The 23,641-nt window shown below is 43.1% G+C and overlaps 1 protein-coding gene across 1 annotated transcript in view; it reads right to left on the bottom strand.

Moving 5' to 3' along the window:
- Positions 1-2,119: 2,119 nt before the first annotated feature.
- The window catches only part of TRABD2B (TraB domain containing 2B), a 407,815-nt gene continuing 386,293 nt past the window's right edge, over positions 2,120-23,641 (bottom strand). Inside the window, exon 7 of the mRNA XM_077450287.1 lies at positions 2,120-13,743. Within this exon, the coding sequence (XP_077306413.1) occupies positions 13,533-13,743 (211 nt within the window). The 3' untranslated portion in view covers positions 2,120-13,532. The remainder of the gene's footprint in view (positions 13,744-23,641) is intronic.

Genomic DNA, 23,641 nt, shown 5'->3' with positions numbered 1-23,641 from the left:
CATAAAAGTGAGTACACCCCTCACATTTTTGTAAATATTTTATTCTATCTTTTCATTTGACAACACTGAATAAATGCTACAATGTAAAGTAGTGAGTGTACAGCTTGTATAACAGTGTACATTTGTTGTCCCCTCAAAATTACTCAACACACAGCCATTAATATCTAAACAGCTGGCAACAAAAGGGAGTACTCCCCTAAGTCAAAATTTCCAAATTGGGCCCAAAGTGACCCTCTTGGGCATGGAGTTCACCAGAGCTTCACAGGTTGCCACTGGATTCCTCTTCCACTTCTTCAAGATGACATCACAGAGCTGGTGGATGTTAGAGACCTTGTGCTCCTCCACCTTCTGCTTGAGTATGCCCCACAGATGTTCAATAGGGTTCAGGTCTGAAGACATGCTTGGCCAGTCCATCACCTTTACCCTCAGATTCTTTAGCAAGGCAGTAGTCATCTTGGAGGTGTGTTTTGGGTCGTTATTATGTTGGAATACTGCCCTGCGGCCTAGTCTCTAAAGGGAGGGGATCATGCTCTGCTTCAGTATGTCACAGTACATGTTAGCATTCATGGTTCCCTCAATGAACTGTAGCTCCCCAGTTCCGGCAGCACTCATCCAGCCCCAGACTATGACACTCCCACCACCTTACTTGATTGTAGGCAAGACACACTTGTCTTTGTACTCCTCACCTGGTTGCCGCCACACACGTTTAACACCATCTGAACCCAATAAGTTTATCTTGGTCTCATCAGACCACAGGACATGGTTCCAGTGGGTTGAGAACCTACAATAAGTGACTGTATAAGAGTAAAGGAGTTCATTACATTTTGCGTTAGGAACTGTTCTAAGACTGTTGCCATAGGAGACAGCATTTCTACAAATGCAGATGTGGTGTCTTGCTGTATGCCTTTTCCTGCATGGTTGTCTACCTATAGAAGTCTCTGAGTCTGCCAATTAACATTCCAACTACCTAAGGGTGTCCTGGCCCTAAACCCTCTCTCACAAAGTTCTATTTTAGAGAAATAAAATCTCTTTGCATTCAAGAAGTGTCTGGCGCCCATGAATCTATCTTGCATTACACCCACTATGCCTTATAACCCATGCTATACAGAAAGATGTCAGCAGCTCTTGGCTCTGGAGGTTCTCGTTAGAGTAAAGGAGGCCTGGGACCTTGCTACATGTATGTGCCAAATGAAAGTTAGTTGGGGACCTTAGATTGTAAGCTCCACGAGGACAGGGACTGATGTGAATGTACAATACATATGTAAAGCGATGAGTAAATTGATGGCACTATATAAGTACCTGTAATAAATAAAATAAATAAAGCTTTTGTGCTGGATGGATTTGTTACAAAACAATAAAAAACTTGACAAGCGTCCTAAATTTTCCACATTTTATCCAAATTCAAAGAAAGAAAGTTTTGGATTTACTTACCTTTTTATATTTCTTGATGTACCCCATAAAAATTGTCACTATTTGAGTTCAGATTCACGTTAATTTGGTCTACATTTTTCTACAGTGTTGAAAGACTTTATGGAACATGGTAAGCCTAATCCATGGGCCCAGAAGAATTATGGAAGTTTTAAAATATTGAAAACGTAATTTTAAAAGAATCACACAAAACCGTTCACTCAGATCATAATTTGTTTATTTATACACTTTAATATCTTTGTATAAAACAACATTAATTTTGGATGTGTTTTTACGTTTGATAAACGTGTGCAATAAAGTCATATAAAATTTTAATTTAGGTATTTAAGGCACTACTATAGAATGTTATTGTACACAAAAAACAAGAATAAATACATTTTCTGTATGAACACAAAGTAATGTACATAGCCCCATAGCACTATGGGAAAATAATGATCCTTCTAGAAAAAGAAGATGTTAAGACAATATATATATGAGATTGCATTGTGAAAAAAAATCGTACCTTTTCAGCACTGATAAAGGCCCGACAATCATAGTAATTGTAATATAAAACTATACATTGGAACTATACATTGTAATCCTTCCTGCACACAGGTAGTAAGATATCTAGAAACTTTGTTCTGACACTGCACAAGAATTATAATTTTTTTTACAGAGTTAGGTAAAAGGTTAGAAAAAACCTTGCTTTTCATTTAAAAAAAAAAAAAAAAAAAAAAAGGAAATACATTTATGGAAGGCACTAGATTGAAATATTATTCCTTGCCAGTGGATGTAGTAATGTACTCAACTTAACTTAAGGCCATGTCACACTAGCGATCTTAGTCATACCTCATTAGCGGGATTGAGCTGCAACTGACACCTTCCCTAATAGGCCCTTTACGGCAAACTCTTGCTCACTAACAAGGGGACAGCGACATCTCACTGTTCTGATCATCAAGGAAGCAACCCCATAGGAGGAAGGAAGTGATCTCTAATGCCGTGTACACACGACCGGACTTTCTGGCAAACTAGGTCCGACAGACTTTTGGCGGAGTACCGGCGGACTTTCCGACCGAACGGACTTGGACACACACAATTACACCAAAGTCCGACGGATTTGAACGTGATGACGTACGACCGAGCTAGAATAAGGAAGTTCATAGACAGTAGCCAATAGCTGCCCTAGCGTCGGTTTTCGTCCGTCGGACTAGCATACAGACGAACAGATTTTTCGACCGGACTCGAGTACGTCGGAAAGATTTGATGTTCTAAATCTAAAGTCAGTCTGATTTTTAGACAGAGAAGGTCCGATGAAGCCCACACACGGTCAAATTGTCCGACAGATTCGTTCCGTCGGACCTTTGCTGTCAAAAAGTCCGGCCGTGTGTACAGATCCTGTGTGTAGAGATCCTTTGGCTACTAAGACATCACCCCAATGGGGCATGGCCCTTAGGCTGCAAAATCTCTTCAAAAATAAATGTTGTGCCTCTACTTTAGGCATTTTCTATTATTTCTTTCATCAGCTGAAGTCATCTGAGGTCAAACATCCACACACCTACAGGACATGCTTTGTTTTCATCAAATTTTCTGCAGATGATTGGAAATTTAGACTGAAAACAGTTTCACGCTTGCCAACTTGCCCTAGCCATTGCAGACTGTCCAGCCTGCAGAAATCAGCAACATGCCAAATTGCAACACAGTAGCTTATAATACCAAAATACCATAATACCAAAAGTATTGGGACACCTGCCTTTACACACATATGTATTTTAATGGCATCCTAGGCTTCATCCGTAGGGTTCAATATTGAGTTGGCCCACCCTTTGCAGCTATAAGAGCTTCAATCAACACTTCTGGGAAGGCTGTCCACAAGATTTAGGAGTGTGTCTATGGGAATGTTCGACCAGTCTTTCAGAAGTGCATTTCTGAGGTCAGACATGGATGCGAACGAGAAGGCCTGGCTCTTAGTCTGCACTCTAATTCATCCCAAAAGTGTTCTATCGGTCAGGCCAATCAAGTTCCTCCACCCCAAACTCACTCATCCATGTCTTTATGGACCTTATTTTGTACACTGCTCCAAATCATTTGCTGGAGGGGGTATTATGGTGTGGGGTTGTTTTTCAGGGGTTGGGCTTGGCCCCCTAGTTTTATTGAAGGTGTCAGCATACCAAGACGTTTTGGACAACTGGCCTTTCCTTTTCCAAAATAACTGTGCACCAGTGCACAAAGCAAGGTCCATAAAGACATGGATGAGCGAGTTTGGGGTGGAGGAACTTGACTGGCCTGCACAGAGTCCTGACCTCAATCCAATAGAATACCTCTGGGGTGAATAATAGTGGAGACTGCGAGACAGGCCTTCTCCCCAACATCAGTGCCTGCCTTCACGAATGTGCTTCTGGAAGAATGGTCAAACATTCCCATAGACACACTCCTAAACCTTGTGAGCAGCCTTCCCAGAAGAGGTGAAGCTGTTAAAGCTGCAAAGGGGGGGCCAACTCAATATTGAACCCTACGGACTAAGACTGGGATGCCATTAAAGTTAATTTGCGTGTAAAAGCAGGTGTCCCAATACTTTTGGTAATATTGTGTATATGGCTAATATCATCTATGGCCACCAATTGGTAGCACTTGGTGTACATTTCTGTGTCATGTGCAATGATCCCTCCCATTCTCTCTCAACACGAAGGGGGGTGATTTACTAAAGGCAAATCCACTTTGCACTACAAGTGCACTGCAAGTCAGTCACTGTAGATCTGAGGGGGGGGGGGCATGCAAGGAAAATCAGCATTTTAGCTTGCACATGATTGGATGATAAAATCAGCAGAGCTTCCCGTCATTTCAGATCTTCCCATCAGATCTATAGCGACTGTACTTCCAAGTGAACTTTCAGTGCACTTGTAGTTCAAAGTGGATATGCCTTTAGTAAATTAACCCCAAAGTGTCCAGTGATGCATTAGCGTCCCTCTATGAAGTCAATCTGCTCAAGGTGGCTCCACCAGCTTTAGAAAGCATGGCATGCCTTACTAAGTTTAGGAATTTGTACCTGGTAGCTGGACATGTTTGTGTTGTGTATACAAAATTAACTTGCCATTCAAGACTAAAATGGTACCCTGACACCAAAATGCATGTGCATGATAATCATACATTCATAAGCAGATAAGGCCTGGATCAGAACCATCAGCATCACTGTTATATACTGTATACATATATATTTATTTTACTAACTAACTGGGCCAGGGATACCAGGTAGCCAGTCTGGGCCTGCTGTCAAATCTTCTCACATTTGCATCACTATTCACACAAGAGACTGCAGTTGACCCCTGCTCTACCTTGTCTAGAAGTTAAGGAACAGTGGGGTTGATTTACTAAAACTGGAGCGTGCAAGATCTGGTACAGTTCTGCATAAAAAACAATCAGTTTTTTGCAATTGATCGATTAGGGTGATTGGCTACCATGTACAGCTGCACCAGATTTTGTGTAATAGCCCATCCATTCTCTCAGTGGCACAAGGGGTGTCAAAGATCTTCAAGCCATGCTTATCATCAAATGTCTCTTCAATCAAGGCCAATAGGTAGGTAGGTATGTATAATTGCGTAAGAGCGAGAGTCACTAGTATGGTTATGCGATGATCAGGCTATGTTGAAACGTTCACTGCTCATTGAAAAGTTTTGCATGAATCGGTCCAGCTGCCAGAGATTTCCCAAAAAGTTATGGGAAAGCACTAATTTTCAACCCTAGTATAGCCCCACACAGCTCATACTCACCCCTGTATCACATCAGGACATAGACTCAAGGGCAATCAAGGGCAATTGTCTTATTAATGGCCCATCCTAAGAACTAAAGTTTTATTCTATGGGATTAGTGGTCATTACTTCCAGTTCTGTTCTAGAGACACATTGAAGCTGATTTCCTAATGGCAAATAGACTGTGTACTTTGGAAAGTGCCAATTCTCCAGAGCTTAGTAAATGAGAAGAAGCTCCATCACCTAATCAGGTGCAAGCAAAAATACTGTTTCTCTTTTATATTTTCCTTGCATGTGCTTGGGTATTCTTTGCAAGTGAAGATTTACCTTATTTACTAAGCTCTGGAGCAACTGCACTTGCAGAGTGCAATTGCACTTTGCCAAGTGTACAGTCTATTTGCCTTTAATAAATCAACCCCATTGATCGTCAAAGGAAGTGGAACAGTTTTTGTCTCTTCAAATGTTTTTGGGGTGTGTAACATCTGTTAAAGTAGAAATCCACCCTAGCACTTAAATCCCTGCATCTACAGACATCCACAATCTAACACTAACCTATCTAGCCCTGTAAAGAAGAAATCACTATTCATACCTTTTTTGAAACTGCTCTGATCCAGTCTGCAGCGGCAAAAGCTCTGCAGGGGACACAGCCGACATTGGCCAGCTGTGAAATAAATGGGAAGTGACGTCACTCATAGACTTACTATGGGGCTTCCGTTGTCAGCTGTGTCCTCTGCACCCACCTACACAGTGAAGCCGCAGCTGACAGCTCAGCTTGGGATTAGGTTGGATCGGCTTCAAAAAATGTATGTAGAATGATTTCTTATTTACAGGGCTATAGGTTAGATCGTGGATGTCTGTAGGTGTAGGGATTTTAGTGTTAGGGTGGACTTCTACTTTAAACTTTTTTATTTTCCCGATAACTTGATGAAAAAAAAAGCCTTAACATATTTTAAAAAATGGAAAAACATTTTTTTTTAAAGCTACTTAATCACTTACAAAATCTGGGACACTTCCACGAGAACTGAATTCACTTTAAGTAAAGCAGCTGTCTAACTGTCACCTCAAGTTCTTAAGTAATATTGACAATAGGTATACTGTTCACTTGACTCCAATTGTGCAGCATCTTTACCAAATCAATGAAGTAAAGTCATACACCACTATAATTTTGTTTCAATCTTCGCACAGAAATTCAGAAAAAATGTTTGCCAGCATTTGATATCATTAAGGATTCGAGAAATTTTGTATGAATATCACAAAAAATCTCTGAAGATTTCCATGGCAATGTTTTGAATTTAATGTTCGATTTCATAAAACACAGCTTTAATATTAATGGACATTTTGCGTGAGGGTCCAAAATGGTAGAAACACACTTGGACAGAGATTACTAGAGCCTTTGATATCCAACGCCTAAACCAGAATAAATATAAAACATCTATTTGCTTTAAAAATACTGATAATAACATTTACAAATGTATTTTTTTTTAATCACTGAGTATTTTCTTTCTTCAAAAGCAGCAGTTCTTCTTCCAAACAGCAAACTATAACATTTGCTCTCTATCAGATTTTTTGGAAGTATAGATATTTCCACTTATTTGCTATCTCCAATATCCATGCTCTAATCATCCACAAATTCTTAAAGCGGAGGTCCACCCTAAAATGGACCTCCGCTCATCGGAATCCCCCCCCCCCCTCCGGCGCCACAATTGGCACCTTTCAGGGGGGAGGGGGGTGCAGTTACCTGGATAATCCAGGTAACTGCACCCACTTCCGGGATAGCTGTCTGCGGAAAGGGGCGTAGATTACGCCCCTTTCCGCAACTGCCCGCCCCTTTGCGCAAGTGCCCCGCTGCCTGCTGGGAAACACACAGTTCCCAGAGGCAGCGGGAACCGTCCGGATTGCGCCGCGCGGCTCGCGCATGCGCAGTAGGGAACCGGGAAATGAAGCCGAAAGGCTCCATTTCCTGATTCCCATACCCAAGATGGCGGCGGCAGGACCCGACAGACGACCTAGCGATCGGCTTCGGGTGCCGACATCGCGGGCGCGCTGGACAGGTAAGTGTCACTATTTTAAAAGTCAGCAGCTGCAGTATTTGTAGCTGCTGGCTTTTAAAAAAAAAAAAAAAACGCGGAGTCCCGGTGGACTCCCGCTTTAAGCACATTTGGTATAATAGTTCCAAAATAAAATGTGAATCTACAGGGTCTTAAAGTGTTTGCCTTGGAAAAATTAAAAAAGTTAATAAAATCAGTACATCATAGAAGTACATGCACATTTCCCCATGTTGTGTCTCAAAAATGCTGCATAAACAGGGAAATACCAATTAATCTGCCGGAAACCCAATGAGCTCCCACGTTTCTGTTTGAGTTAACAAAACAGTGCAATTCTTGTACTGAAATCCCAAGCAGTGCCATCAGCTCTGTCCAGTTCTTCCCTTTTGGCCTACAGATTCCCTCTCCTTTTCTTGCAGAATGAAAAACAGTAGGGTTGCTTTACTAAAGGCAAGTAGACTGTGCACTTTGCAAAGTACAGTTGCTCCATAGCTTAGTAAATGAGGTGAAGCTTTACTTTGCAAAGAATGCCCAATCACATGCAAGGAAAATAAAAAAAACAGCATTTTTGCTTGCACATGATTGGATGATGAAAGTCAACAGAGCTTCTGCTCATTTAATAAGCTCTGGAGCAACTGCAGTCTCTTTGCCCTCTAGTAAATTAACCCCAGGGTGACATTAAACATTAGGTGGACCAACATTACTACTTTAGATTTTAAGGCAGCAAAGGCACTGTGTTGTCAGTTTAGTACAAGAAGTTAGACGCTCGCTGGGTTTCTGGCAGTATCAACCAATAAAAAATATACAACATACGTTTGCAAAATGTGACAATGTATTAAAGTGTTTGTTCACCAATGCCAGAAGCCTGCCAAGCAAAATAGGTGAGTTGGAAGCTCTGGTGCATGAGGAGAACTATGATCTAATTGGTTTTGCTGAATCTTGGCTTCATTCTTCTCATGACAGGGCTAATAATATTCTTGGCTATGCTCTCTTTTGGAAACACAGGGTAAAACGCAGGGGTGGGGGTTTCTGTGAGATGTGATCTCAAAGTGAGTGTGAAAGAGGACCTAGTTGATAGAGAGTGCGATGAGTCCGAAGTATTATCGATGGAACCGTCCCGTGGGTGTGCATACTATAAAGGTTATCACTGGAGTTTGTTATAGACCTCCTAGTGTTAATGAGGAGGTGAAGACTCAGCTCCTTGTACAAATGGAAAGGGCTGCAAGGGCAGGGACAGTGATAATAATGGGGGATGTTAACTACCCAGAAATTGACTTGAGTAATGGCACTGCTGGGACAGTTAAAGGGAAAAAATGGATAAACCTATTACAAGACAATTTTATAGTCCAGTTTATTGAGGCTCCGACTAGGAATGATGCTCTGCTGGACCTGGTAATCACAAACCATGCAGAGCTTATTACCAATATTCATATAAAGGAACATCTGGATAGCAGTGACCATAACATGACTCAATTTAATGTTAGCTGTAAGCAACAAATACATACGGGAAAGATGGAAATACTTAACAGAGCAACTTTTCCAAGGGTGAGGGCTGCTGTCCAAGACTTGGACTGGGAGGGAATATTAGCATCAATGACCACAGAACAGAAATGGGAATTCTTCAAAAAGACTGTATGCAAATTCACTGCAAAGTATATTCCCATGGGCGATAAGTTTAAAAGGCTAAAAATAAAACCTATGTGGCTCATGGCCAAAGTTAAAATGGATATAAATAATAAGAAAATAACTTTAAAAAAATATAAAAATGAGGGAACACTATCATTGTTTAAATGCTACAAAGAATATAGCAGAATATGTAAAAAGGAAATCAAGGATGCAAAAAATTCAAAACGAATGTCAGATTGCAAAAGATAGTAGGACAAACTCTAAACATTTCTTAAAATATATTAATAGTAAAAAGGTCATGTAGGCCATTTACAAAATAATGGCTTGTTCACAGATCAAGTTCCTTTACTGAAACGATCAACCTGGATGCGTGTTGGTTTCACATAGCTTGGAGCTTTACAATATATATCCTATTTATATTTTTGGATACATTGCCTACCAGCTAGTGGAGTGACTTTGTCGTTATACCTAATTGGATGGACGTTGGTGTAATCTAATTGATGGACTTATATTTTTATCTTTATTTTTATTTTTATTTTCTATTTTTCATTTTTAACAGATTTTTTAATAAATGGAATTTGAGCTTTGCAATTACTACACTAGGGGAGCCATCCTTTGTCTTTTTTGAGAACTAGACTCGAATACATCTGGCATATATAAATAAAATAAAAAAAGGGGGGACGCCCTGTAAATTAGAGGATCCCTGGAGGTGTGCAGAGTGGAGACTGAAGCTGAGGGAGAAGGAGTGGAATTATACGCATATTACAACCTGTAGGGGTGTGAGGATCCGGTGAGTAGGGACCCTTGAGGGGGAGCACTCAAGTCACTTGGAGACATTTCAAGCACAAAAGCCACTTTTTCACAGTTTTTCTGGACTTTTTGCATATTAAGTTATAAACAAATATACGGACAATTTTCTATCTATACAGATTATATATCTTTATAATTCTGTTCTTTTGCATTATATTAAGCTGACGGATATCACTATCAATATTATTAAAAATTATTTACTTTCATTTTGTTTTTTTCACTTTTATTAATTTTTTTATTTTTACTTTTTTTTGCGCTTGCACATTGGACATTGTTTAGTCTGGTCACACTGTATAATATTCTGCCACGCATAGCACGCTTTTATTAGAGGCACGTGTTTTTCACTTGTCGATGATTGATTGACCAGCTGCTTAGTCGATCAGTCCACTTCACTCTTATTGGAATCTACTATCTTTTATTATTTTTTTTAGGATATCTGGTTATCACATACACTAATATAGATTATAGCACATACACATGCTTGTGTGCACAGGTTTACTATAACACATTTGATATAGTTCAAATTCCTCTATAATAGATCATATTACTACAGGGAATTAGTATACCTCTGTATATATATAATTATTATACGTATTCCTTGATAGGGGATACTGAGGGGTGCTTTTTTGGGGAGCCTACTATATAGTAGCTAATCTTTCATTTTTTCCGTTAGAGTACCTATAGGGGTGTTATATAACAACCCTAGTGGGGATTTTTTAAGGTATGATTTAATACATATGCTTATACCTTAGGTAGCTCCACTGACCCCAATCGTAAAATAATATCTTATATCTAGAGTCCTCTAGGGGGCTGTATTTTAGGGGAGGCAGCAACCGTGACTGTAATTGTTAACCAAAGCGTGGCTTTGTGTATTATTAAAAGATCCATTTACAAAATAATCTAGAGTGGGTGACAGGGGATAAAGAGAGGGCATTTTTTCTTAATACTTTCTTCAGCTCTGTGTATAAAAGGAGCATGGGGGGAGCTCAGTTCCATAATGGGTTTGGTATTGACACAGCCCCAAATGATCCACAATGGCTCAAAAGTGATATGGTCCAGAAATATTTAGACAGAATAAAGGTGAATAAAGCACCTGGACCAAACGGGATCCACCCGTGGATCCTAAAAGAATTAAGCTCTGTAATTTCAAAGCTATTGTTTCTAATTTTTAGGGACTCGTTAATGACTGGAATGGTACCACTGGATTGGCATAGGGCCAATGTTGTGCCCATATTTAAAAAGGGATCATCATCTTTACCAAGTAACTATAGACCTGTTAGTTTAACTTCTATAGTCGGGAAGATACTGGAGAGTTTAATAAAAGACCACATAGACGAGTTCTTGCTGGAAAAAAAATATTTTAAGCAACAGACAGCAACGATTCATGAAAGACAAATTGTCAAACAAACCTGATTTCTTTTTATGAGGTGGTAAGTAAAACCTTAGACAGAGGGGTGGCTGTGGACGTGGTATACTTGGATTTTGCAAAAGCGTTTGGCATAGTTCGCCACACACGACTAATTTGTTAGGTAAAGTCTACAGAGTAGTGGTTAATGATTCTTACTTTGAATGGTCTAAGATTATCAGTGGTGTACCCCAAGGTTCAGTGTTGGGACCGCTACTTTTTAATATCTTTATAAATTATATAGGATCTGGGATTAAAAGTACCATTTCTGTCTTTGCAGATGACATCAAGCTATGCAGTAAAATGACGTCCTTACAGGATGTGTCCAATATACAAGCTGACCTCAATGCACTGTCTAACTGGGCAACTAAGTGGCAAATGAGATTTCGATTTAATGTTGATAAATGTAAAGTTATGCACATGGGGGCTAAGAATATGAATGCATCATACATACTAGGGGGAGTGCAACGGGGGAATCCATAGTGGAGAAGGATCTGGGGGTTTTGGTAGATCATAAGCTCAATAATAGCATGCAAAGCTGCAGTTTCCAAAGCGAACAAAGTCCTTTCTTGTATTAAGGGAGATATGGACTCCAGAGAGCAAGATACCATTTTGCCCCTGTTCAAATCATTAATAAGACCTCATCTGCAATATGCAGTTCAGTTTTGGGCACCAGTTCTCAAAAAGGATATCGGGGAACTGAAGAAAGTGCAGAGAAGGGCAACCAAACTGAAGAGTCATGGAGGAGCTCAGCTATGAGGAAAGAGGAACTGAATTTATTCTCTCTTGAGAAGAGGAGAGTAATGGGGGATATGATCAACATATACAAATACAAAAGTGGTCCATATAGTGAACTTGGTGTTGAGTTATTCATTTTAAGGTCATCACAGATGTCAAGGGGGCACTCTTTTCGTCTAGAGGAAAAAATATTTCATCTCCAAATACGGAAAGGTTTCTTCACAGTAAGAGCTGTGAAAATGAGAGGTGTTTTTGGCCAGCTCAGAAGATTGCTTTAAAAAAGACCTGTATTTTTTCCTAAATGTACATAATATAACTGAGTACTGACATTTATAGGTAAAGTTGATCCAGGGAAAATCCGATTGCCTCTCGGGGGATCAGGAAGGATTTTTTCCCCTGCTGGAGCAAACTGGATAATGCTTTTCTGGGGTTTTTCACTTTCCTCTGGAATAACTGTGGGTAAAGAATTGTGTATATGGGATTGTATTCTTTTCATTTTTGGTTGAACTGGATGGACATGTGTCTTTTTTCAACCTGACTAACTATGTAACAGTTATGCCGCGTACACACGAGCGGATTGTATGGCATACTTAGTCCGTCATACAATCCGACGGACAATCCGTCGTAGTTTCCACTGAACGGACTTGACCACACACGGATGCACAAACAGTCCGTCGAAAGCTTGCGCGATGACGTGTACAGCACGTACGACGGGACTAGAAATAGGAAGTCCAAGACACAGCAAAGCACCCTTCCGCCGTGTAAATCCTTTCTGGGCATGCGCCATTCTTAGTCCGTCGAACTAGCATACTGACGAGCGGATTGTCCGCTGAAACCAAAGTACGACGGACAGAATTTCGAAAAAAACTAAATTCTTAGTACTCCGGACTGCACGCTGAAAAAGTCCGCTGAAGCCCACACACGAGCGGATTGTCCGCTGAAATGTGTTTCGACGGACTAATTACGCCATACAATCCGCTCGTGTGTACGCGGCATTAGTTTAGTGTACTTTCACTTTTAGTGTACAAAACATGGGAAAAGTGCATATATTACAGAGATGTACTGCATATGTTTTTTTATTTTTTTGCCCAGACATATGTTTTAAATGCTAAGTGAGGCCAAAATCAATCTGTGGAAGCCTTCCTTACCTAAATAATTATTAATGAGAGTGTCATAGTAACAGGGTTATTCCCAATCCCAATTTATCTACAATTTGGTTTGTACATGACACTGATATCTGCAGCAAGTCAATCATCAGCCTTTGAACAGCTCCAGACGTCCCAACGCAATTACAGATGTACACAACATTGAAGAGACAGTTCCAATGTTCTTAACAGAAAGAAATGGCAGCTTCATAATTGATAGAATCTTAAATGGTTATTGGAAAAACAAAAGGTGGCTAGGCTCCAGATTTTAGGCCCATGTGGCTTTTAACTCCACCCATGACCGACAGCTTGCTGTAAAAGTATCCCGTTTTATCCTTCAGACCTCAGTGACTAGTCTCCATCAGATAGATACATTTCAGTGTCATAAACACTTGTTATAATGCAAAGTGGCAGTGTTTACTTTGTATTGATGGGCGTATGATGTTAGTAGCAACTGTGTTTCCTCTTCTTAAATGCACAATACTATGAGAGTTTTCTGTAATTGTAAAAATGTAGTTCCATTATCATCCATTTACTGAATAATCCAGGAACAGTCAAAGGCAGGATTATCTAAAGAGGAAAAAGGTGGTGGCTGGATCTGGAGTAGGTGGTGTCAGGATAAAGTCCTTATAACTGTGATGATACATAGAGTTAATGTGGCAGATAAGGCAACAGAAAGTGTGGAGATGTATTTTGGGACTGCACTGCTTTGCACACTTGATATCTCCACATACATGTCATCCTGTCCATCCTGACGCCACAACAAGGAATCTATGGTCTCCTCTCCGTTGATGTCCCTTGTATTAGATGGCATTATGGTTGTACTGAAAGAAAACAGAACAAGATATTTGTCACTATAATGATCGGAGAACCCATATAATCATATAAGCTGAATATCAATAAATAAATGAAGTGCTTGACTGGGCATTAGTTTAGCATTTTAATTTACCATCCTCTCACCCATCCCCCAAATGGAGACATTTTGCCCTTATAAAGTGGCAATAGGTAACAGCAGCTTATTTCAGAAGATAACTTCAGCAATACAAATAACATAAATCACATTACCAACATTTTAAACAGCATGGAAATTGCTATCTTGCACAATTTAGTTCACCAGTTGTACAATAAGTGACCACACTCTGACCATGCAGTATAGAAAATATAACTCTTCCTTTTTTTGGTCTCATGTATGCCTCTACAAAAATGTATTATTTGAATATCAAAAAAGACAAAATGTAGGTGCGCTCAGGTAGAGAGGTAAAGTCCAACTAGACTGCTGTGAGTGCAGGCAGGGACAGGGAGCTCCTCCTAGCTCCAAGCGTCAGCAATGTGAAAAGAAAAGGTCCAAAAGCCACACATCATGATGCAGACATGTGTGCATGAAGTGAGATGAATGGCAGACTCGGCATAGGGGCGTGGCCTGGCTGGAGTCCAGGATGAAGCTGCCATTCATCTCACTTCATGCACATGGGTCTGCTTCATGATGTACAGCTTATGGACTTTTTCCTTTCACATTTGAATATTAAATCTGCACTAAACCTTTCATCCAACCTCTTACTAAAGAAAAATGTAGTAGATAAAAAAGCAGTTGTGGCTTTAACAAATCCTTTTCAGTACAGTGTATTAGTTCTTTAAGGTTGGCATAACTGGGGTCATGGCATAGAGTTTCCTTTATCTACACACTTTTGTGTTAAAAGGTGTCTACTTTTCTCATCTCAGAGTGTTGAGAGATATGCATTGCCTCCTGATTGCTCATTAACGATTAGCAAGGAAGGTCCACCACCTGTAAATATCTAGCTTTGAAAGAGAAGTCGAAAAGCTATCCCAATGCATGGTTATTAATATCAATTGAATTTAACTGGGCTGCATGCACCAACTTACAATTTCTGTCATGTGGTTAATACTCCCATTAAATTAATAAAATATTGGTCAAAAAGGAAAACTTCACTCTCAAGCTTGTGTAAAGATTCATTGGCTGAGCCATCTTTAAAGCAACTTCCCTGCCCACCTTCTTTTAGGCCGAGTTCACAACATTCTAGATTGGATGTGGGTCCCCGCATCCAGTTCGCAATAGCAGGAGATTTTGACCGGCTGCCTATGGAGTCGGTTCACATATCTCTACCTGCGGCTTCGCTACTAATTTGCACTGGAGCCCTGTTCGTCTTTTGGTCCATTTCAGGTCTGAATTCAGCCAAACATTTGGGCTGAAATCGGACCTGAAACAGTGAACCAGGACCCCTCTCACCTTGTCCCCACTGTACTTACTTCTGGCGATCCTGCAGCCGGTCCACTGGTCTGTTATAATGCACATCTACAATGATTACCGTATATACTCGAGTATAGGCCGACCCGAGTATAAGCCGAGGCCCCCAATTTACCCCCAAAAAACTGGGAAACCTATTGACTCGTGTATAAGCCGAGGGTGAGATATGCCTGTCCATCCCTGTGTGTGTCCGTCCATCCCTGTGTGTCCGTCCATCCCTGTGTGTCCGTCCATCCCTGTGTGTGTGTCCATCCATCCATCCCTGTGTGTGTGTGTGTGCGTCCATCCATCCATCCATCCCTGTGTGTGTGTGTGTGTGTGTGTGTGTGTGTGTGTCCATCCATCCATCCCTGTGTGTGTGTGTGTGTCCATCCATCCATCCATCCCTGTGTGTGTGTGTGTGTGTCCATCCATCCATCCCTCCCTGTGTGTGTGTGTGTGTGTGTGTGTCCATCCATCCGTGAGTGTGTGTGTGTGTGTGTGTGTGTGTGTGTGTGTGTGTGTGTCCGTGCAGCCTTGTGTGTCCAGCCTACCTGTGTCCCGAGCCTCCGTCCGGTCCCGTCCCGAGCCTCCGTGTCGTCCCGTCCCGAGCCTCCGTGTCGTCCCGTCCCGAGCCTCCGTGTCGTCCCGTCCCGAGCCTCCGTGTCGTCCCATGCCAGGATCGCCGCTCTTCGTCGGCGCCCTGGCGGCCATTCCCCTGTTCAAAAGCCGCGCCTCCGCCTCCGCCTGTGATAGGCGGAACACTCAATTTCCCAGCAGTCTGTGTTCCGCCTATCACGGACATCGTCTCATCCTCGTCCGTAGTACGAGGATGAGCCGATGTCTGTGATAGGCGGAACACTGACTGCTGGGAAATTGAGTGTTCCGCCTATCACAGGCGGAGGCGGAGGCGCGGCTTTTGAAAGGTAGAATGGCCGCTGTCTGTCTGCTCGACACGCTGTTCGGGCAGTCAGACAGCGGTGACTCGAGTATAAGCCGAGGGGGGCACTTTCAGCCTCAAAAAAGAGGCTGAAAATCTCGGCTTATACTCGAGTATATACGGTAACTGTCCCTAAGTGGTGCAGTAAAAAAGTCAACTTTTTGTCTTTTAATTCTCTGCAAAAATAGCTGTGCCTACATCCTCATAGCTGTATAATTTTATTAATATTATTATACAGGATTTATATAGTGCCAACAGACTACATATACAATACACTTTAATACAGTAGGAATCAAGAGAGGCACTGCTTTCTGTAACTGCTAGTCTCAAGAGATATGGAGTAAAATTCTATTACTACGTTGCTGCTTGCTGGAGTGGAAGCTGTACCTGAGGACCTGCACAGCAAAAATTTCCCTGCTTCTGCTTCATTTATTCTGTGAATCTGTGTTTTCTCCTGCTGCTTCCTAAATATTCCCCCATCAGTCCTTTAAGTAATCAGAAAGGGTGGCATCCCTAACATGAAGAAGCAAAGCCTTGCCTCTACCAACATGGACCCCTCCATACAGAAGCACAAGGCAGAATAAGGCATGGTAGGTCAGTAATGCAGAATCTGTCATATACCAAGTGCCTACAGACAATACTGGTACTAGTTCTTTTTTTTCTGCTTTCCTTTTTTAGACATATCCTCTACAGTTCAGGTCTTCTTTAATTATCAGCCTCAATTGTTTTGTTATCTAACCCTATGTCATACTCTTGTACAGAGACTCTTCTTCCTACCTGATGTTCCTCATCCTTTTCTGCCTCTTTTTCTACACACCTCTATGACAGGCACATTCTGTGGCCCGATACTGTGCCATTTCTGGGACAGCTGGTGACAGCCAACAAAGCGTCACACTCAGAGCTGCAGGCCTAGCTGTCAGAGCTATTTGCTCACAGGCTGATAATGATGTTATCTAGTGACGAGTCTGTACTGCATTGTGAACACGGCTTGTGGGTCTATCTTATCCAGCTCTTGGCTGTGATGCGTGAGAAAGAATGTTTATTGTTACAGAATGACACCCACCCCCACCCACCCCGCTACAGTGGAAGGCAGGTGCAGGACACATATAACTCACAGAACTTTCTGTAATACTGTATCTAAATATTACAGATATATTAGGCCGCGTACACACGGGCGGACTGTTCGCCCAACCTTGTCCGCTGAACAGTGTTTGGGCGGACAGTCCGCTCGTGTGTGGGCTTTCAGCGGACAGTTTCAGCGGACAGTTGGACGGACAAAGTCTTTCGGAAATTCCGAAAAACTGTCTGCTGAAACTGTGTTTGAGCGAACAGTCCGCCCGTGTGTGGGCCTGTCCGCTGTACTTTCGAAATGAGCGGACTGTTCCCGCTCGGAAAGTCCGCCCATTTCGAGCGCGTGTACAGGTAGGCGGGGCCCGCGAAGGATACGTTGCGGGCTCCGCCGCCTGGAATGGGCTTAAAGGGGAACCCCAACGCCGAAAAAAATCGGCGTGGGGGTTCCCCCAAAGTCCACACCAGACCCTTGTCCGAGCACGCTACCCGGCCGGCCAGGAAAGGGGGGCGAGCGAGCGCGCCCCCCCTCCTGAGCCGTACCAGGCCGCGTGCCCTCAACATGGGGGGGTGCCTTGGGGAAGGGGGGGCCGCGCGGCCCCCCCACCCCAAAGCACCTTGTCCCCATGTTGATGAGGACAAGGGCCTCTTCCCGACAACCCTGGCCGTTGGTTGTCGGGGTCTGCGGGCGGGGGGCTTATCGGAATCCGGGAGCCCCCTTTAAGAAGGGGGCCCCCCACCCTATGTGAATGAGTATGGGGTACAATGTACCCCTACCCATTCACCTGTGAAATAAAGTACAAAAAAAAACACAACACAGGGAAAAAATATTTTATTGCACAGCTCCGGGGGTCTTCCGTCTTCGGGGGTCTTCTCGCCGGACTCCTCCGCTATCTGTGTGTAGCTCTTTTACTAGCGGAGGAGTCCGGCTTTCTTCCTCCCCGCCGCCGGCCTCTTCTCCCGACTTCGGGGGTCTTGTCCCCCTCTTCGGTTCTTCTGCCGGGCCACCGCGCCTTCTTGTAGCTCTTTTGCAGGCGGTGGCCCGGTCTTCTGTCGCCGCTGCCTTCCGTTCTTCTGTCGCCGCCTTCGGTTCTTCTGCCGGGCCACCGCGCCTTCTTGTAGCTCTTTTACAGGCGGTGGCCCGGTCTTCTGTCGCCGCTGTCGTCGCCGCCGCCTTCCGTTCTTGTTCTTCTTCTTGTTCTTCTTCTTCTTCTCCTGGAGATGTTGACTCGACGAGCTCTCCGGCCGGAATGCCAGGGACACGCTCCGCTGCCACTTATATAGTGACAATGGGGCGGTGTCACATGGTATATGTCACATGGGTTGGTCACATGGTGACCCCGCCCCCTTACGATGTCATAGTCCCCATGTGACATCAACCCATGTGACCAACCCATGTGACATATACCATGTGACACCGCCCCATTGTCACTATATAAGTGGTAGCGGAGCGTGTCCCTGGCATTCCGGCCGGAGAGCTCGTCGAGTCAACATCTCCAGGAGAAGAAGAAGAACAACAAGAAGAAGAACAAGAACGGAAGGCGGCGGCGGCGGCGACGACAGCGGCGACAGAAGACCGGGCCACCGCCTGTAAAAGAGCTACAAGAAGGCGCGGTGGCCCGGCAGAAGAACTGAAGGCGGCGACAGAAGAACGGAAGGCAGCGGCGACAGAAGACCGGGCCACCGCCTGCAAAAGAGCTACAAGAAGGCGCGGTGGCCCGGCAGAAGAACCGAAGAGGGGGACAAGACCCCCGAAGTCGGGAGAAGAGGCCGGCGGCGGGGAGGAAGAAAGGCGGACTCCTCCGCTAGTAAAAGAGCTACACACAGATAGCGGAGGAGTCCGGCGAGAAGACCCCCGAAGACGGAAGACCCCCGGAGCTGTGCAATAAAATATTTTTTCCCTGTGTTGTGTTTTTTTTTGTACTTTATTTCACAGGTGAATGGGTAGGGGTACATTGTACCCCATACTCATTCACATAGGGTGGGGGGCCGGTATCCGGGGGCCCCCTTCTTAAAGGGGGCTCCCGGATTCCGATAAGCCCCCCGCCCGCAGACCCCGACAACCAACGGCCAGGGTTGTCGGGAAGAGGCCCTTGTCCTCATCAACATGGGGACAAGGTGCTTTGGGGTGGGGGGGCCGCGCGGCCCCCCCATCCCCAAGGCACCCCCCATGTTGAGGGCACGCGGCCTGGTATGGCTCAGGAGGGGGGGCGCGCTCGCTCGCCCCCCTTTCCTGGCCGGCCGGGTAGCGTGCTCGGACAAGGGTCTGGTGTGGACTTTGGGGGAACCCCCACGCCGATTTTTTTCGGCGTTGGGGTTCCCCTTTAAGCCCATTCCAGGCGGCGGAGCCCGCGACGTCTCCTTCGCGGGCCCCGCCTACCTGTACACGCGCTCGAAATGGGCGGATTTGCCTCCTCCTTACGTGGGCGAGTCCGTTCATTTCAAAAGTTGAGCGAACTGTTTGGCAAACAGTTTGCTGAAACAGTCCGCTCGTGTGTGGGCAAGTCCGCTCATGCAAATTTTGAGCGGACTGTTTGCCGAAACTGTTTGACGAACAAGGTTGGGCAAACAGTCCGCGCGTGTGTACGCGGCCTTAGAGTCATACTTCACTTTGTTCACAATGACCTTTAATGGTCTGTGCTGTTATATGGTAAAGCTGGTTAGCAGTACCAAATGTTCCTGTTCAGTTATGGACCCAGAATCCAGACCCCTTCAACATAACCTCTTCCTATTTAACTGTGAGCCTGTCTCTTTCCCTCTACATCCAGCCCTGTGGGCCCAAGAGTAGGTTTAGTGTATATTGGATCAGAGTCTTCTGCCACGGGGATCTCGGCACTACATGGATTTAGGGTGGGACTGCTTGTTCCTGGAGTAGAGGATTCCAGCATAGAACATAGAATTTGGCAAAATGGGAGTTAGTTCTAGCCATTACTTTATAAACTATGTTGGGGTTAGGTTTGCTAAAGGGGTTAGGTTAAGTGTTAGAGCTGGAGGGGGCTTCAGTGCTAAGGTCTTGTTTTAGAGGTTTTCGTGTTCATGGAAGGTTAAGTGACAAAGGTCATTTTAGGGATCAGAAAGCGTTAGAATTGGGGTTAAGTTGTAAGGGCATGCTTTATGGAGTTAAGGATGGGGAGGGTAAAGTGGTTGTAGAGGCTAGACATTTTTTACTTTATTGCATTCCCTGCCTCCTATGGTGGCACATTGAGAAGAGGAGTACCTGAGCTCTCCATCAGGGGACCCCAGAAGAGAAGTTCTGGGGTGCTGTGTGCAACTTTTGCACAGAGTGCCCCTAAACCTCCTCTTCTGGGGTGCTCTGCCGGCACTCTCTGGTCCTCCACTTCTCAATGTGCCAACATAGAAAGCAGGAAATGCATTAAGGTAAAAAATGTCTAGCCTCTACAACCACCTTAACTTTAATACTATTGCACAGAGCAAATAAGAATAAACATGTCTGTTATTTTCATTCAATAAAATCAAACCTTTACAATAACTTTAATTTCATACTAGGAGTTGGTAATGTATCGCAATCCAAAACATTTTTCTACTGGAGTAGGGAATTGTAAGAACTTTAAGTTTTTTTTGCAGTCTGTGTCCTGTTGAGATGCATTTCCTACACTTTGTGGCCCAGAGACATGGGAGACTGGTGCCGAAAACTACAAATATCAGGCTCCTACCTCTCAGAACAAGTCTTTTGATTGCATACCATTTTATACTTCCAAGAGTTTAACTATGGACTTTACTTGAGATTTCTGTAGAGCACTTAAAGTACACCTGTGCCAAACTATGGACAATAAACAATTACATTAGTATTATTACAGTCTTAGCAAGAAGTAAAAGCCATCCCTGACCTTTCATGCTGCTTTTCATGTGAAGGTATTCATTCTCTAAGATCCTCGAAGATCACAAGAAAGACTGAAGTCGTTTTAAATTGTTTTCTAACAACTTAGAAACATCCGTGTTGTGAAATTTGAAAATAAATCTCTCTACAATGCTTATTAATACATGGATGAATGATGCCTTTTTTTACCACCTGTTCAGAATCTGTAAATACGTTAGTGCACATGATCCAAGCACACGTTCCCTTTAATGCTGATATTCCTTCCAACTCTTGTATATTTTCATTACATTGTTATCTGGACAGAGTTCAGGTCTAATCTTGATTTTTATTCTTTATTCTCAGATTAACCTGAAGATGAATATGCCATACATGAGCTTTTGCATGGACACAATGTGGGGAGAAAGGGATTCAGTTGAATGATTACTGGCCCTTGCATGTTTGCATTCATTCCACCGTTGTAACATGGGTTTTAACATCTGTTTCTTAAGTGGCCCACAGATGAAGGGTATTAATCCTTCCATTACAAAAATGTATTTTAGATTTTAGTCAATCTCCAAATCTTCCCCAGATAAAATATTATCTTAAGAAGGTTTTCATTTTATACAAGGAAGATTGTTGAAAACAGCAATGCAAAGAAATCTTTGGGATATATATATATATATTATATATATATATATATATATATATAGATGAAACAAGTGTTCTTCATACATAACTCATGCAACATACGTGGCGGCACATTGCCAAAGAGCAAACACGTAGCAAGATATATACAACTGCATACATGCGGGTACAAAGCTAAGTGTTCAATAGCATGACAAGTAGCAGATGTGTACCCATCAAAGAGATTACACAAACTACACAACTGTCAGAGGATATATATTACTCATACAGTCAAATAAAAAGCGAAAAAACAGCAACAAAGACATGCCAGCGGTAATAAGAAACATCTTATTTCTGATTTAATCGGAACATATGGAAAGTGCAGAATACATTCTAAAAAGAGTTTTTTTTCTTTTTACAAAAATGGTGCCTTTCTTGTCAAGGTTGCAAAGGAAATGATGTATCTAGGTGTCATCGCTAAGAAGAGTAGTTCATTCCCCACATTCACCTATTATATTCAAACCTGTGCTAAAGGTTAAATCCGATTTATGCAGGGAAATCATTTTAGGTTCTCACGTTGATACTTCAATAGATCAGCACCTAAGTAGATGTTTTGCTGCACTGATGTCTTGGTCCTAATATGTGTGTGGAGGTATGTCAGGGACATTACATTCTGATCTCTTTATAGGGGAAGGATTGATGTGCCTGTTCTATGCATTTGCTTGCAGAATCTCTCAGCATTATAAAATGAATACAATAAGTACATTTCAGAAGTGAGAGCTTTGTCAGTCTATATCGTCTTCAAGGACACTCTCAAACTGTAACTTTTCCATCGTAATTTGGTCTTGGTTCAAACAAGGACAGCAACAATTTAAATCCAAAAACAGCAAGACCTGCACCCACAGCAATTAAAGGGGAACTATGGACAAAAATGATACAGCCGGGTGCAATTGTTTTTTAGTCTCCCCTATAACACAGGTTTGTTACTCGTTGATCATGCCAGTACAGTCATTATTTTTCCACTTTCTTTAACGGAGAGGCAATGCTGTTTGTTCAGCAGTGAAATCACACAGCAGTGTTGTCACCTTGTGAACAGGGGACATTTTAGATGAATATGCAGTTCTAGAGTGTGGTTTCTCAATCAGGGCTCCATGGAACCCTAGGGTTCCTCCAGAGCCTGCTAGGGGTTCCTTGAGCAATGAGAAATGTCTGCCTCTTAGACAAGTTCCCATTGATACCCCTGGTATTAGCTTTCTTTAAACAGTTAATCCTTCTCAATTAACACAAGTGTAAGGAGCATTTTTCCCACTGGCCATCACACTAATCTATCGTGAGTTGTAGATATAGTCATTTTTAGAGGAGCTTTCCCCAAGACTGGAAAGTTATTTCAAGGGTTCCTCTGTGTTGAAAAGGATGAGAAAGCCTGTTCTAGATGGACGTTAATCAAAGCCTAAGTGCAGCCAAACTAAAAAAACTGAGAAATCAGTATAAGGCACATAACTTACAGACAGCAGGAGCTTCTTGTGTTGATGCCTCTTCTTTCGGGTGAAATCCAACCCCAGCCACATTCTCTACCAGGGCTTTTTTTTCATCAGAGAATAGATGCAAGAACTCCCCCTTTCTAATGCCGCATACACACGGTCGAACTGTTTGACATACTTAGTCCGTCATACAATCCGACGGACAATCCGTCGTACTTTCCACTGAACGGACTTGACCACACACGGATGCACAAACAGTCCGTCGAAAGCTTGCGCGATGACGTGTACAGCACGTACGACGGGACTAGAAATAGGAAGTCCAAGACACAGCAAAGCACCCTTCCGCCGTGTAAATCCTTTCTGGGCATGCGCCATTCTTAGTCCGTCGAACTAGCATACTGACGACCGTATTGTCCGCTGAAACCAAAGTACGACGGACAGATTTTTGGAAAATCCGAAATTCTTAGTACTCCGGACTGCACGCTGAAAAAGTCCGCTGAAGCCCACACACGAGCGGATTGTCTGCTGAAATGTGTTTCGACGGACTAAG

The sequence above is a fragment of the Lithobates pipiens genome, unplaced genomic scaffold (genome assembly GCF_037356315.1).
Source record: "Lithobates pipiens isolate NorthernLeopardFrog02 unplaced genomic scaffold, aLitPip1_a1.2 Scaffold_23, whole genome shotgun sequence".
Lineage (NCBI taxonomy): Eukaryota > Metazoa > Chordata > Amphibia > Anura > Ranidae > Lithobates > Lithobates pipiens.
Note: the sequence above shows the minus strand (reverse complement) of the source record. Positions and strands in the feature narration are given on the sequence as shown.